Source organism: Panicum hallii, chromosome 6, assembly GCF_002211085.1.
Source record: "Panicum hallii strain FIL2 chromosome 6, PHallii_v3.1, whole genome shotgun sequence".
In the NCBI taxonomy this organism is placed as follows: domain Eukaryota; kingdom Viridiplantae; phylum Streptophyta; class Magnoliopsida; order Poales; family Poaceae; genus Panicum; species Panicum hallii.
In genome coordinates this window covers 39,113,043-39,129,365 of record NC_038047.1, presented here as the reverse complement: position 1 = coordinate 39,129,365, position 16,323 = coordinate 39,113,043, and the positions used below count along the sequence as shown (strand labels likewise).

The 16,323-nt window shown below is 46.0% G+C and overlaps 2 protein-coding genes across 2 annotated transcripts; both read left to right on the top strand.

The window, feature by feature from the left end:
* The first annotated feature begins 552 nt into the window (after positions 1–552).
* On the top strand, positions 553–6,742 carry LOC112896544. The gene is made up of 10 exons (XM_025964560.1): positions 553–1,132; positions 1,226–1,293; positions 2,575–2,645; positions 2,908–3,150; positions 4,385–4,548; positions 4,682–4,737; positions 4,836–4,888; positions 4,994–5,102; positions 5,560–5,657; positions 6,326–6,742. Exons 1-10 carry the CDS (start codon positions 780–782, stop codon positions 6,395–6,397), a joined length of 1,287 nt encoding a protein of 428 aa, XP_025820345.1. The 5' UTR covers positions 553–779; the 3' UTR covers positions 6,398–6,742.
* A 176-nt stretch (positions 6,743–6,918) lies between these two features.
* LOC112896543 (protein ecdysoneless homolog) lies at positions 6,919–12,984 on the top strand. Its single transcript, XM_025964559.1, has 5 exons — positions 6,919–8,674; positions 9,705–10,037; positions 10,952–11,091; positions 11,643–11,803; positions 12,617–12,984. The coding sequence occupies exons 1-5, from the start codon at positions 7,509–7,511 to the stop codon at positions 12,788–12,790; spliced, it is 1,974 nt and encodes a 657-aa protein (XP_025820344.1). The 5' UTR covers positions 6,919–7,508; the 3' UTR covers positions 12,791–12,984.
* Positions 12,985–16,323: the final 3,339 nt, after the last annotated feature.

The window sequence follows — 16,323 nt, the reverse complement described above, 5'->3', positions numbered from 1 at the left end:
TAGACCAAGACAATCAAGTCATTTATGCATTCAATTTTTTTCATTAAAAAAACTATCAAGTCATTTATACCTAGTGGGATCAGTGATGTCTTAGACATAAACATAGCCACGAGTATGTTACATTGACCACTAATTCTGATTATGAAAATATGCAAAATATAGCAAAGTTGTAATGCTCTGGAACTAATTTTCAAGACAAAATCGAGCTATGTTTATTTCAGATGTTCAATTGAAATATTCAAGAGTTTTTTTTATAAACTAAGCATGCAAGAATATACTGATGCCGAAACACTCTTTTAAGCGAGTAATATGTTGATTGGAAAATAAGTTAACCCTCATAAGAACATAGAAGATCTGCATGAGCTTTGAGTGCTAATTTACAAAACCTTACTGCCAACGTAGTAGCAACTAGCAACTATATAGTGCCTTTTCAAAAAAAAAAAGGGTAAGCTTTGCAACTTGAAGCAGTGGTGGTTGGTTGTCAATTGTCAGCCACCGGATCAGGCTGGTTTGCTTGCGCGCTTTACAGCCCATGAACTCAACGAGGCATTTTCGCTTGCTTTTGTTTTCCCCCTCGTCACCTCCATTGGCACAGTACAATCATTGTCATCTTCCCCTGCTCGCCCCGAAGCTTCTGCCCCTCCTCACCTGCACGTTCCCTCGGGTCCCCACCTTCCCCGCGAAGTAACCACCAGCAGAGGCCGGTCCGCACGCCGCATCTAGGTCTACGCGGCCGGTACAGTCTCCCCCTCCTGCCCCCACACCCTCCTCGTCGCCGGATGATCGCCGCCGGCACCGGCTCGATGGGCTGCGCCGCGACTCCGGCCTCCGGGGCCCAGCCCTCGCGGTGGCCGCGCGCCGTCGCGAGGCTGCGGCTGGCGCTCAGCTCCTCGGAGGCGGCGGCGGGGAGCGGCGGTGGGCGGTGGACGGCGTGCTTCCGGCCGGCGCCGTCGCCGGCCGCGCCGGAGGCGACGGCGGTGAAGGAGGCGAAGGGGAAGCCGCCCGAGGTGGAGGTCGAGCCGGCGCGCGGCGGAGGGGAGGACGTGTGGAGCGCCAGTGCGGACGCGGAGGTGGCGCAGGGCGGGGGGTTCCCCGAGCACCTCGTCATCATGGTCAATGGCCTCGTCGGGAGGTGGATCCGCGTGCGCTGGAGCCTAGTTGGTTGCCCGGCTTGCGCGTGTTGGTTTGGCGTGGCTTAAGTTTTGCCCCTGTTGTCGTTTTGCAGCGCGGACGATTGGAAGTTCGCGGCGGAGCAGTTCGTGAGGCGGATGCCGGACAAGGTGATCGTGCACCGTGAGTAACCCCAATCCGTTGCGTATTGCATTTCGTGCCTGATTGCTTAAATGTAGTTGTTCGTTGAGTCGCGGATTGTGGGCTAAGTTAGAAGCTCCATTTGTGGAGTTGTGCTTGTGTTTCATTTTTTTTATGTGTGTGTGTGTGTGTGGGTGGGGGGGGGGGGGGCGTACTGTATTGTGATATTGGTCTAATATTCCAATTCATGATACGATTTTGGATGGTTGGAATACAGTAACTATCTAGGAAATAGAGTGTAGACGTGTACTGAAGGAATGCTTAGAACAAACATGATGGTGACTATATAAAGATTTTTTTTAGATGAAGTTACAACATGAAGTTGGGATGTATGAAATAATTATGGAAGATTGAGTGTCTGTCAGTCCATGGCAACTTGCAAATAGTTGTCCAGTTGACGAGAAAATGGGAGGTTAGGCACTTCTCATCTTGTCATCCTATTTATTACTGAAGCTACTGTTTGAAAGAGACACATGAGTTTGTAAGCTGATCCACCACACAGTGTGACTAAGTGCTCTGACAAATCTGTTAGGAGACAGTGATGTAGATGGGCAGCACAACTTGGCATGTAGGTGAAGTAAAACTGTGCCCTCCTAAGACCACTTAGATATGAGAAAGTCTGTATTAGCCATTACTAGTTTGTGACACTCTTTCTTCCTACGCAATCATAAGATGCATTTGTAGCATTGGCTAGTTGCATGTCAAATCTTGATAATCTTGATCCAAGAAGTCTTAGTTGACATGACCTGGTTATATAGGAATTCTCTTATAAGTTCAAAGGAACTCTGCAAGCACATAGATCTTTTATTCCTTCTTTTCCTGGACCGTACACTTACATAAGTTAGGCAGACTTTTGGAAGTTCACAGAACTGAACTTGTTGTACTCAAACTATCAAAAAACTGCACTTGTAATAACTAGTTTCAGAACCTCACTATTTGTTGATCAAAGTTTACAAAAACTGATGCTTCCCAAATGCCACTTTTAAAACATTGTGACATCATGTCCATGTGGCAAGTTAGTCCGTGGCAGTGTTCTTGTTGCCTAGTCAACCACATTTGTCATTGCTGTTCCAGCCTTAAAAAGTGCAGTTATTTCTAAAAGTGCTTTCTGAATAAGTTCATAGAAGTATAATATTTGTTTATAGCTTGGAAAGTGTAAGTGTAGTTTTGTGAAATACCTTTTGAATTTTGTATCCATCTTCTCTTCGTTCTATGATTCTTCCTTTTTTTGTAAATAGATTTAGACTTAACCTTTTTGTGCAGGAAGTCAATGCAACTCTGCCACTCAGACATTCGACGGTGTTGACTTAATGGGTGAAAGGCTTGCGAATGAGGTAATATATTTTATGTTGATTAATCATTTCGGTGATTGTTAGAATTTAACTGCATGTCCATGTTTGGACAATCCATCCAATTCGTCTCTTTTTATGTAACATTAACCACAATCTATGGTGTTTTTGTTATTATATACAAGCCCTGTTGAAGTTAGCAACGTCAATTATGTGTCACTTTGTGCCAAGTTGGTAGCATCTGGGCTTCTTTTCATATATTTTTAACCTTATCATTTCATATTGGAACTTAATTGAATTATTATAGGTTCTATCGGTTGTAGAGCAAAGAACTGGTGTGAAGAAGATCTCGTTTGTGGCACACTCTCTTGGTGGTCTTGTTGCCAGATATGCTATAGGAAGGCTTTATGAACCTAATAACAGAAGTAAGTTTTCTGCCGGGAAGAGCAGAGATGACGTTGAACACTTGGAGGGTCTCATTGCTGGCTTAGAACCTATGAATTTTATAACATTTGCATCACCACATCTGGGTTCAAGTGGAAACAAACAGGTAAGACTGATCTCTTTCGCTGTTTATACAACAAGAGTCAAACCAATCAGTTAATTATTTTCTGTGTTAACTTCACATTGTTAAACACTACCCTACCATTGTTTGAATTGATTATTTGGAAATCGTAGGTTCTAGCTACATCTCTGCAAGTTAACCAGCCATGCAACTTCATAGAACTTTAGGGCCTGTTTGGATTGAAGGAATTGAAAACATAGGAAAGGAAAAAAAACGCAGGAAAGGAATATGAGTGTAGTGGCAAAACAGAGGAATGGAAAACACAGGAACGGGATTGGAGAGAGTGTTTGGAATGCAGGAATTCATGCTACAGGAATTTGTACAAAGACTTGGGATATTAACAAGCTTAGCACACAGTGAACGATTAAATAATACTGGTTCATAATATTAGTGGATCAAATAACAAAAAGCAAATCACAAACAACTGTTACTATGACATGTAGGGCAACCGGTCCATGAGCTCATTCCATCTGCTGGCACACATACCAGCAGCAGGTCGTCCTTATCCATCGACTACCATCCGCAGAACAGCAGCCAATCACTCCGTTGTTTCTTCTTCCTCTTCATCACACCCTTCACAGATCACAGTTGACACAGCAATGGTCGTGGTACAGATACAAGTTGTTATGGATAGCAACGAGGAATTGCCAGGAAGAGATTGGGAGTGGTTGCCGGACGGGCGGAAGCAAGCAGACATTTTTTTTCTTTTGAAAAAGAGCAGCAAGCAGACACTCGTCGGTGAAGTTTGAGACAAAGCTCGTGTTCTCCAGGCGATTTCTTTTTTTTTCCCTAATCTGTCTGGTTCTCTTGTCTCCATTTAATTGGATTGAAACCGATGAAATGCTTCTCTGTCTCGCTCGAGTTGCCTCGGGCTTCCGCGAAACCAGAGCCCAGACTGGATGTTTTATTTCCTGCGTTTTGCGAAAGAAACCAATCCTTTCCTGTGGAATTGATCTGTGTGTTCCTCCATTCCAAACGCTCATGACGTCAGCAAAAACAGAGGAACATTTTCCTTTGAAATTCCTATGAAAAGCCTCCATTCCAAACATGGCCTTAGTTTTTGTTATTTCTGCTAATTTACCGGATACTCAGGTTTTCTGTTAATTTAGTTTTCCTATGTGTTATTATAATCACGAAGTGCCTTGGTTTCGCTTGAAGTAGAGCAAGAACATTCAAATTCTTCAGTAATGTTAGTCTCATGTTCAGATTCTTCCACCAGCTGCCTTTTCTATGTGGCCTGCCTTTCCTTGAGAGAAGAGCATCAGAAACTGCACACTTGATTGTTGGGAGAACTGGAAAGCATTTGTTCCTTACAGACAATGATGATGGCAGACGGCCGCTCCTCCTTCGAATGGTTGATGACTGTGATGACTTACAATTCAGGTTGTTACATGGAATAATTGATGTCTCCTTTCTATTTGAAATGGTTGATATTATGGGTTTGTATGGAAATGAGGTCCTTCTATTCTTTCTTCCAGTCGTGTCCAGTCTAAGTACAGTATATTCTCTTATGCAGATCTGCGTTGCGCTCCTTCAAACGGCGTGTAGCATATGCTAATGCCAATTTTGACCGTATCCTTCAAGATCCTCGTTTCTTCTCTGTGTACTAGTTATTCATTCTGAGTTACATTTCTAACCTCTGACATGGTATCCACTTAACTTAAGGAAAGATATGGTTGGGTGGAGAACATCATCAATCCGGCGTCAGCATGAGTTGCCGAAAGTATGTATTAGCAGTACTTTCGTTTTATACTTTCTGCTCTGTAAATAAATGGACTATCATTTGTATTTATTATTGAACCAATTTACCTTTTTTCTGTACCTGTAGCATTGTCTTCTTGTTCGTGATGAAAAATACCCACATATTGTCTATGTTGAAAAGGAAGTTGCAAACAATAATGAAACAGAAGCCCATGCTAATGTTTATGACCCAGAAGGTATGCTGACTTCTCATGCAATCTGTTTTTGATGAGGAAATGCATGAAGAGCCATTAAATACTGGAATTTTTAAGTTAGCTTATGGCTGTGCGGTACCTTGTAGTTCCTGCCTAGAGATAAATGAATCACACGTCTTTCTTTTGCCTTTTTTCCCCTGTGCTGAGAGAATTATGCATGTCTTCTGGTGGTGCTGCATCTCCAACCTCTGTTTTTGCATAGTAACTATGGAATATTTTTCTACATGAAGTTATAAAGATTGTATCTCCAACCATTTCAGTCAAATTTGCTACATGGAATATTTGTTATATTGTCCATTAATGATTTTGATGTATTTCTCAACTTCCTGCATATCCTTAACTGAACATTATACTTTCTTCAGATTAGAATATAGTTTATTCTAAAATCCTAAGATTGATTTGTTTAACAACAGCTGACAAGAATTCCCTCTATATGCAGAGGAGATGATAAGAGGCCTTACGCAAGTTCCATGGGAACGTGTTGATGTGAGCTTCCAGAAAAGCAGCCAAAGATTAGTTGCGCATAACACCATTCAGGTCCATTTTAAAAAAAAAATTATTTCGAATTGCAGTTTCTTTTGATTAAGTTCACATTTTGACTGGATGACTTACATTTTGTGCCATCTGAACTTCCCTTGGGCAGCTCAGATGGATAAAGTAGAATGCGAGGCATAGAGAGCTCGCTAGAGTGTGTATTTTTGTGTTTTGCATCTAGTATTCCTAGAAGATACCAATAAGTGCTTGCGAGGAACTTCGCTATTTCACTCACCAAGTTCAAATGTTACTAGTATAATTCTTTTATCTGTTGGTATTGGTAGCAGCATTGTCATACCTTAAATACATCAATACCTAGTAAATTCTGATCCAATACAACTAAAGAAGGACAAAAATGGCGATGTGTACTCCCTCTTGCTTGCAGGGTTGCCTTTTCCCTACTTTACAATTGTTTGTATTGTATCATGCATCAAACTTACAAGCTTAGTAAATTAATTGTTAATATCTTTCTTTACTTCAGATTGTCTGGTACTAACACTTTTAATGCTACCTTGAATCATGGCAAGCTTTTCTTCTTTTGTTTATTAAAGATGACATTGCTCGTGTTAGCTCTGGCTCCAAACGATCGTCTTTCACTGCACTTTTTGTACTAACATTGCGTATGCCTGGTACATGCCCATTACAATAATCCTGTACTCTGCCAATGCCAGGTGAAAAGCTATTGGCTAAACTCGGATGGAGCAGACGTGATCAACCACATGATGGACCATTTCATCGTCTAGCCCATGGAACCTACATTGCGGGTTTGGCGAATGTCGCTGTCGCAATTTGTTGATCAGTGATCATTCAATTTATTGCCTTGGCCATTTTTTCCCTCTAGGTTTGCAGTTTTCTGCCCCGGGCAATGTGGTTGATTCTTTAGGCCCGTGCGCTGCAGACGCAGAGCAGAGCCCCAGATTCTAATCGTCGTCCATCAGCAACGCTAGCTCGTCCATCTGTACCATAATCTGCCCCCTCCCTTGTATAATTGTATGTATTGCACAACTGAGCTAGTAAACAGATGCTGCTGGAAATAGATCTCTCCTGTCTGATTGATTATATTGGCATGCAAACTGAAACTTGCAATATTCGAGTGATCCATCGACATATTTAAACTGCGTGCATTTAGGGGTGGCAGTGGATGTAGCTCTAGTGCTCTCTTTACAATTCTACTTGGGTTTTAGCTTGAAATCATATAAGATAAAAGTACTGACTTTTTTGAGTCTGGTCCTTAGATTATCTAGACTAAAATTTAAGACTCTTTACCACCCCTACATGCATTACACTATCTTAATCAAAATTTTTGTTGGCAGCCTATTTTTTCATAAAAATATGGATTACCCCCTCCGTCTAAAAAAAACCATCTCAAAAAACAAGTAACTGGGATCTGAAAATGTTGAAGAAAACAAGTAATTTTTATTCCGTTTAGCAAGTGTATGAGACACTCAATTAGCGTCAAATATAAGTAATAAATAGGAGCAAGCAAAATTATTTTACATCGTTGTTAATCTGTCCAGAAATTTGTAGAATGACTTACATTTTTGGACTTAGGGACTATGCCATGAAAATAGGAGATGGCATGGATCTTCAGTACGAGGCTTGTGCCGGAGTGCGAGAAGTTTACTGGGACTTCCTGACTCGGCTCCTAGCGGGTTCGGCTGAGGGCCAGAGCCCACCTGGCGTCTGGCCTGCATGGAACCAACAAGTCATCACAAATCCAGCACCTTCCCGCACCGCCGCGGCGGCGTCGCCGTCCGTCTCTACCAAAATCCCCCAAACCCCGTGCCCGGACCCAAACTCCGCGCCGCTCTGTGAGTCCCGTCTCCCACCCTCGCCTCGCCTCGCCTCGTCTCCATGGCGGCCACCGCCTCCGCCTCCGCCTCCAACCCCTTCCCGTTCCCCTCCCGCCGCCCGCCGGACGACACCCTCTTCTGCGCTGTCTACCCGCTCCCGATCCCCACCAAGCTCCCCGCGCCCGCGCTCCTCGCCTCGCTGCAGTCCCTGCACCTCTCGCTCCTCTCCCACCTCGCTCCCTTCCTCTCCTCCCACCTCTTCCACCGGGACCCCTTCACGCTCTCCATCCCGGCCGACCCGGCCGCCTCCTGCGCGCTCTGCGCCTCTCCGCCCGTGCCCCACCTCCACGGCGCGCTCCGCTTCGGCGACTCCCTCCCCGACGAGTGGCTCGCCGTCTCCCTCCTCTTCGCGCTCACCCGCGCCTTCCCCGACATCGCCGCCCGCGCCTGGGACTCCGACGGGGAGTTCCTCCTCATCGAGGCCGCCTTCGCGCTCCCGCGGTGGCTCGACCCGGAGTCCGCCCCCAACCGCGTCTTCATCTTCCGCGGCGAGCTCCACATCCTGCCGCCCTCCCTCTTCCCGGAGACGCCGTCCCTGGAGGCCGCGCTCGCCGCCGTACACGACGACTCCATCGACACCCGCGCCCCCGACGCCGTCCAGGCGGCGATACAGCGCCGCATCGCCGGGCTGCCCGAGCGGGCGGCGGAGAACCTCCACACGGCGCGTGTTATCGTCCCGGCGCCCGTGGCGAAGGTGCTGAAGGAGGAGCCGTGCCTGATCGCGCGAGCTGTCGAGGGGTTCTATGACCGGGACATTGACACCATGAAGCACGCGGCGAGAATGGAGAAATTCCTCAAGGTGGCCAGTGGGGAGGGCGTCGAGATGGTGAGAACCTCGGTGCGAATGACGCGAGCAATGTACGCACAGCTCGTGCAGCAGAACTTCCAGGCGCCCAGGGGTTACCCAATGCCGAGAAGGGAGGAGGGGCCGGAGAAATGGATGGAGGCAGAGCTGGGGATGAAGATTGCCTGCGGATTCGAGATGATGTACCAGGAGAGACGACGCCAGGGGGAAGAAGGTAAAGGGAGCACGTGGGAGGTTTACAGGAAAAGCTTGGAGGCGACTGGGTGCTTTGAGGGGCTGCTTCCTGGGTCAAAGGAGTATAATAGGGTTATGGACAATGCAATGCAATATTACAAGAGCTCCACTTTGTACTCAAGAACGAGGTATGTTGAGTTGCACTTTCTAACATTGTGGATTTAGCTATCTATTTATTTTTTATGCCAAACAACGTGATCATGCAATTATTCCAATCATAAGCTGTTTAGTTTCTACCCTTGAGAAAAATCTGTCTGATTTTATGTTCATTATCTGTTCCTTCATTAAGTGCAGTCATAGCCATGTTCTCTAGGAAAATGATAAGAAAGTAGTGAATGACATTCCAGATAATTCTTGAAGCTACCTTTGCTAGCTTTACCATACTGTAATGTTCAAAAAGGCGCTGCTAGGCGCTCGCCTCGGCGCGCTTCAACGCTAGGCGGAGGGGCACCGCCTCGCCTAAGGGGGTAGGCGGAGGTTAGGTGGCGTCCCCACCAGATCCAGAGCCGCTGAGTGATGCGGGTGGCAACGGAGGCGTCGAGCGCAGCCGGGAGGGGGGGGGGCAGGCCACGGGCACGGCCAGCAGGAGGCTAGTGGCAGGTGGTGGCCGGGAGGAGGGTGGGCGGCGGCCAGGAGGAGGCAGAGGCGCCGCTTGTTACGCAGCCGGGAGGAGAGGCAGAGGCGCCTGGCTATGAGCGTGACCGGGAGGAGAGAGGCACCGGGCGACGAGCACATCCGGGAGGAGGCAGAGGAGGCGCACGACGAGCGCAAGCAGAGGCTGGCACCGACGGGCATGTGAGTGTGCGACTAGAATTGGGAGGTAGATGGGTAAGGTTGCCGGTTGGAGTAGGTAAGGTGGGCTGGAATCTTCGATGTGCCTTTTTTTCCCCATCTAAGCCCACCGTTCTGCTTTGTTTTTTCTTTTAGATGTAATAATATATGTATTTGTGTAAAACGCCTTAAAACGCCTAGGCTCGCCTAAGCTCGCCTAGGCTCTAGGCGGAGGGTCACCACCTAGAGAGCGCCTAGCGCCTTTTGGAACATTGCCATACTGTGCCACAAACACCTATTTGACCCACTGATAATATCGTTAAACTAAATTACCAGGGACAGTGCAATTCTTTTTCAATGTTATAACACTCTTGTGGTATGTCACAGGGAGATACTAAGTGAACCAGTCCGTCGAATTGATGAAATCCTATCAATGCCATACTCAGCCGATGAATTTAAAGGCGTTGATCTTCCTCCCAGTGATGGTGACTCCTGGTTATATGGTGGGGAGGAGGAGTTAAATGCTGAGCTCCGCGAAAGGGAGAAAGAACTGGAAGAGTATGAAGCTGCAAAGAAGCACCGGAAAAGTCAAAAGCAAAGTGTATCTGGTGGTTCTAAATCCCAGGCAGACCAGTTTAAGCTGGGAGAGATTACAGAATCCATGCAAGATTTTGTTCGTAAAATGTCCAGCTTTGAGGGAGCTGAAGTTCCTGCGAACAGGTTTTCCTCTAGACTCATTTTCATTTTTGTAACATAGGTTTCTGTTTTGATTAACATATCACTGAGTGAACTTGTCAGTTGGACAAGTTCTTCAGAAATTCAGTTTTGTTTCTTCGATTGTTGCTGGCATCTGTGTTCTTTAAGATATAGACAGTTTTAGTCGGAATTTCTCGTGTCCATTTACAATCACGGAAATGTCCACTACACCTGGGAATATTGAATATGTATAAGATTGTAAGTAGAACATCAGTTATGAAGCTCTAGAAAACTTTAATCTAACTGCCGAACAAGTAATCCCAATTCCCAACAGACACTATTTTGCAAATTTATCAGCTGTAATTTCTGTCATCTCTGTGCCTTTTGCTACGAGTGATTGGTCTATATTGTTACTATGGTATGTGAATTTGTTTTTGTAGTAGGGACCTTCCAATTTGTTCTGTCTTGTGCTTGAGACGCTTCATGCAGTCCATCTTTTCAGAGCGTGTGCCTGCATCAATATCTAAGAAGACATCATTAGCATCGTGTGATGGCCTTATCACATGAGGATAACCTAGGACATATCTTGATCTCACAGTTATCTGTATACAATGCTATTGAATTGAGTATAGGTTTATGCTTGTTGCCCTAGATCTGGGGTGGCTTTAAGTTATAGCCTTAATAGTTGGGAGTTGAGACTGAAGGATATTTGCCAGATTCAAATCATTTTTTAATAGACAAAAGGTAGAGCAAAAACAGATGTTACATTATTTTCTGTGTACATCTGAGTTGCAATTGGATTGTTTTGCTCGTGCTTGTGCTACCTGAATGGTTTCATTTGATTTAACCTTTTTTATTTATATCTACTTAAGTGAGCATCTTGCTACTGAAAAGGTCCTTTTGGTGTTCATCAACTGATTTTTTTTCCCCTCATGTAGGAGAGATATGGAATCAGTGGACCTAGATGTCAACCAGTTCTTCAAGGCCATGGAGTCGGTTTTTGGTGAAGGTTCACAAGAGCAAGCTGGCAGCGATGATGGTTTTGATAGAAAATCCTCATCATCTGACATGGACTTTGGTATCTGTTTCTTTTCAAATGTCATTCAAGAGCCTTTCTTTTACCTATGTTACACTGTCAGTTATCAGTGTTGGCTATTCCCAGAAATGGTTATTAGTGTTGGGTCATCCCATATGGTGAAGATTCTTTCTCCTTTTTAGAAACTTTTTTGGGGTGGAGATGGCTTGATTTGAGATCATTGCAAACTGAGATCCTCTATTAGTTGCTCATGTCTTTAGTGAATATGATGATTAAATCGCTGACGTATTAAATGTTTGATTTCTTATGTGGTTAAATGGAAACTGAACAAATGTGCCTAGTAGTTAACAGGGTAAGGGGCTGTAAAGTAATTATGATGTTTTTGGGATTGGTCAAACCGTATAAACTATATTGTTGTACCTTCTTCCAGTTCATATGTTCATGTATTACTAGTTATTCTTTCGGTTCTTAATTATATATGTCTCAAACTTTTTTTACAGCTTCATTCTGCTCCTTCCATGATACCTGAATCTTAGTTTTAGACCTCACTATGAACTGGAAGTTACTGATTAAGAGTGTTTCTTGTGGTACAGATGATTCTGATGAAGAGAATGATTTTCCTGAGGAATTAGGTGACAAGGATATGGATGATTCTTTTATGGAATCATATTCAGATGCTTTAAACAAAGAGCTAAGCAGTACCACTCTTGAGAAAAGCTTTGCTCGCGCACCACGCACAGGCACCATCGATGAGGTAACCTTGTCTATTTGAGATGTTGCCTGCTTCCATTTTTTTCATCTTATGTTTAGGATAGGGCAGTGCCTCGTGGACTCTTGAATCAAAGTAGGCAAAGTTGACAGACTTCGGATCACTGTGTTAGCTAAATTGGTGCTTAAAAGTCCTATCATGATGATGCTCTTTCAGGGGAAAAAATGTCCCTAGGTTGCAAAAAAAATCATATTGAGGTCAGAATGAGGACCATCTTATGCCGTTAAGGTTCCACAAGAACTTTAAAACACTAATGATCTCCCAACATCCAGATGGCTCCCATGTTCATTGGCTTTTAATTTCCTTCCTAGTAGTTATATTGTGATTTGAACTCAAGGTTTCCGTGCCATGTTTTAAATTTCCAAGGATGCTGCCATGTTGTAGACCTGCTACTGTCCTACTGACATAGTCCAGTTGGATTGACTAGTTAAATATGGTCAGCTAATCTTGAAGTTGAAGAAGTTTATCACGTAGCATCTTTCTCTGTAAATCTACGCAGGAAGAAATCGATATATACAAGCTCCTATTCATTTCTGTGACATCTGTCTGCAGATTTTTCTTATTTTGGATTAGCATGTTACTGCTTTTCTTACCGGTTTTCCCTATCATTTGCAAAATTGTTCAAGCCTGTAATGCAATCCAACCTACTCATGATCAGTGAACCTGTATTTGGCGAATCCGATTCCATGTTTCTGGTTCTGACTTATTGAACTCTTAATTAGAAACTAGGCACTGTTTTCATTTTCGCTAGAAGTGTTATTTCATTTTATTGATCCAAAACTTTGTGGAGCCTTGCAGGGCCCATCAAATGCTGCAGCTACTGATGGGGAGATGACTCCAGTTGACGTGGATTTGAACCTTGTAGAGAGCATTCTAAACTCTTACTCTTCTCAACAAGGCCTTCCCGGTCCAGCTTCGAATTTGCTAGGACTTATGGGCGTAGAGGTACCTCCAGATGGTAAAAAGTCTTGATTTTGTGTATTAGTGTACACGTGAGATCTCGGGGAAAAATAGGAATGACTTATCTTACATTTATGGCCGGTTACCCGATTTATTGTGATAGAATGTCTTGTCTAACCTTGATATCATACTTGTATGGAAAAAGTTGAGAAATGGAGTTTGCGGTGTGGCATGGCATTTCTGCCCACAGAAGGCACAAGCATCAACTTGGACTGGGCCACTGAGGCAATCTTTTAAGTTTTTTTCTTTGACGAGTGTGGACTACCAATCTGCATGAGCTGTCAAGTATAAACATCTATATAATGTATCTACTTTAGCAGTATTACCGTTTGATATAGTTGTAGTCCGTAAGATGTAGCTGGCTATGCAAGTTTGGGTGAAGCAGTGCATCTTCGGGAAAGCTAGCAACTTCTTGCCATTTCTGTTGCAGCTATCGTACACTTCGTGAAGGGGTCATTCTTTCGTGATCTGGATAAGCTAGAGGTAGCTTACGGAAATAGTTCTGTGGTCTCATCGAGTTTGATTGAGTTGTGTATGCCTTCGATCAAATTCCTATGAAGTTTATAGGTGTTGTGCAGCTATGTTTGCAAAATTCTTGTAGTTTTTCGCAAACGTGCTTGAGCATGTATTTTATTAGGAGGAAAGCAATATGACCAGGTAAAGGCAATTAAAATGGATACAAACTACCATCAAACAAGTGACGGGCGATCTCAACGACTGACAAGAACAATGGGGGAGCACGACTGACAAGAACAACGGGGGAGGAGACTAACCTGAACCTACACACCTAGTCAAAACCAAACAAGGTGGCAAACCATCCATCCGATCAACCAACCACGGCGGCAAATCATCCACCCGAACGATCTCCAACCAAGACGATGATGATACTAAATTATCCGCCAGCGAAGAGAGGGACGGCAAAGCGTCCACCAACTAAGCGTCCGCCAACTGACGACCAATGCAACCCGGATAATGTAGAAGAAGCTAAACGAAGGTGGGCGCTGAAGCGGAAACTCTCTAAGGAGAGCAGATGACCGCCACCAGCAAAAGCTTCCAAAACGACGCCTCCAGGGAGGGAGCGACGCCATAAGCGCCGTCGTCGTCCGACCAACGTGGTCTACGTTCTCACCCGGAACGCCCACTGGATATGAGGGAAAAGGGGAAAGAATGACGCATCCAAGAAGGTGAACGGCGCCCGAGGATGTCGCTGTCATAGGCTTTCGCCTCCACCCTGTTCCCATCCCAAAGCCGAAGGCCAACAAATGCTGCCACAACGCAGGAGAGCCCACCGGCACCCCGCCCAGAAGGGACGGCAGCGGAGGCAGCAACAGGGCGATCACAGGCCGGCATCCTAGGCCAGAGATCGGCGGCCGGCATCCAGCCCCCATGAGGACGGCGTGACGAAGACCCGCCCCGGGCGAGCAGCAGCGCGACCACGGCCCCCGACCACCCGAGAGCGGCGGCGTGGCCACGACCATGGCCACCCAGACCACCGAGGGCGCAGCACCTTGGGCTTAGGGGCGGCGGCGGTCGTCGCGAGCCCACCGCCACCCGAGGGCTGCGACGGTGGCGGCCACCCGAGGGCGGCGACGCGTGGCCAAGGGCCCCGGCCACCCGAGGCATAGCACCTCGGGGGCTGCGGCGGCAACGGCGGCCACCCAAGGGAGGCGGCAACACGTGGCCAGGGCCCAACCACCCGAGGCACAACACCTCTGGGGTTTCTGCGACGACGGCGCGCGGCCATGTCCCCTGGCCACTCGAGGCACAGCACCCGGGGCCCGCGGGCAGCGGGGGCAGCGGCGGCGCGCCCCACCCGAGCCACCGGGGGCACAACACCTCAGGGCAGGCGGCGGCGGCGAACCCCACCCGGGCGCGGTAGCATATTCGGCCAACGGGGCCTCGGATCTAGCGAGGAGAAGGCCGGATCCGGCTCCGGCTAGCGGCGGAGGCGAAGGACGACGAGGTTGTGGGCCAGAAGGAGGGAGGTGGGGGGGGGGAGGAGAGGGTGTGGGGAGGCGGGCTGAGTTGACTTCAGCTCGGCCACGGGTTGCCGCCGCCGCCCGGATGGTCGCTGGCGGCGGCGGTGGCCACCAGAGGCAGCTTGGGGAGGGAAGGCAGACGCAGCGGCGGTCGTCCCCCGTGTCGCCCGGGAGAGCGACACAGGGAGGGGTGTCTTTTTCTCTCTACCTCAATACATATCGTGAAATTCTTGTAGTTGAAAGACATCAATTTGGGAACATGCAGCAGGAAAATGGGCAGGGACGTATCCTTTTATGTTTTCCATTTTGGATTTTTGTAAGGAAGCCAAGAGACATAAATGGGTAGAAACGTGCATTTTTGAACGCACTGACGAGTGATGAATCAGCCAAGGCACACTTGATGACTTGAAAGAATTGCGAAAGAAAAAAAAAGGTAGGTGAAAGATGCTAGTGGCAAAGCATGGCTTTGCAAGAAGAGTGCGGGGGTCGAACGGACGATGAGAGTGTATAGCTGGTAGCTCCTGCCTCTTCGGGGCGTCAAACGGTATTGCGTACCAAGCCCAATTTTCTGCAGATGCCAAGATCTACCGCGAGTCCGGGACATTGCTTTCAGAGGTAGTAGAAAATATCAACCCGGGAATCACAACTCCACCAAAAGGATAGCATAAACTACTGATCAAGTATGGGCAATCATGCTTCAATATATTAATCCCGTTTCACTACTAGTCCAACATGGCAGCCTGGCCACCAGGGAAGGAAATCTCCCAGCAAAGTTTGGGCATCGCACTCGCACCGCGCCACTGCCGCAAGACGACGGAAGCAGGAGCAGTGAAACAAAGAAAGCTCCACCAGTTGTCGCGTACGCGGCCACAAGCTAGCGCATCTTTTCTTCTTTACAAGAGGAAGCAACGGGGCGTGTCACTGTCGCGTGGTGGGCCCGGAATCATAGGCAACTATTTTCTCCGTCCACATAAGAATGCAACTATCAGGTTATTTTCTGAGAAGTTAAATAACTTTAACTTCTTTTTAAATTTGATCAAACTTATAAAAAATTATTAACATTTATATCTCCACTACGAAAATATATTACATGATTAATCTAATAATATTTATTTTATAACATAAATATTAATACTATTTATATAAATTTGATTAAATTTAAAATTGTTCAAAAAGTTAGAGTTGCATTCCTCTGTGGACGGAATCAGGGTGTGTTCGTTTCCTAGGGTCTAAAGTTTAGAGGGGTCACATCAAAGAGAATCTTGTTAGAAGTATTAAATAAAGTCTAATTACAAAACTAATTGCAGAACCCCGTGCTAATTCGCGAGACGAATCTAATGAGGTATATTAGTCCATGATTAGCGGATGATTACTGTAGCATCACTGTGGCAAATTATGGATTAATTAGGCTCATTAAATTTGTCTCGCGAATTAGCACCCATCTGTGAAAAAAAATTTATAATTAAACTTTATTTAATACTTCTAAATGATAAGATTCTCTTTGACGTGATGTGTGCAACGTGGTTCTTAAAAAAAAAGTGCGCAAAGTCGTTCGCTGCCGGCCGG

Excerpts from the sequence above, each read along its gene's own strand:
- LOC112896544 (XM_025964560.1), top strand. The coding sequence starts at position 780 with ATGATCGCCGCCGGCACCGGCTCGATGGGCTGCGCCGCGACTCCGGCC. Across the intron at positions 5,103-5,559 it reads TAATGTTTATGACCCAGAAG|AGGAGATGATAAGAGGCCTT; the intron begins GTATGCTGACTT and ends CTCTATATGCAG. Across the intron at positions 5,658-6,325 it reads TTGCGCATAACACCATTCAG|GTGAAAAGCTATTGGCTAAA; the intron begins GTCCATTTTAAA and ends TGCCAATGCCAG.
- LOC112896543 (XM_025964559.1), top strand. The coding sequence starts at position 7,509 with ATGGCGGCCACCGCCTCCGCCTCCGCCTCCAACCCCTTCCCGTTCCCC. Across the intron at positions 10,038-10,951 it reads GCTGAAGTTCCTGCGAACAG|GAGAGATATGGAATCAGTGG; the intron begins GTTTTCCTCTAG and ends CCCCTCATGTAG. Across the intron at positions 11,092-11,642 it reads ATCATCTGACATGGACTTTG|ATGATTCTGATGAAGAGAAT; the intron begins GTATCTGTTTCT and ends CTTGTGGTACAG.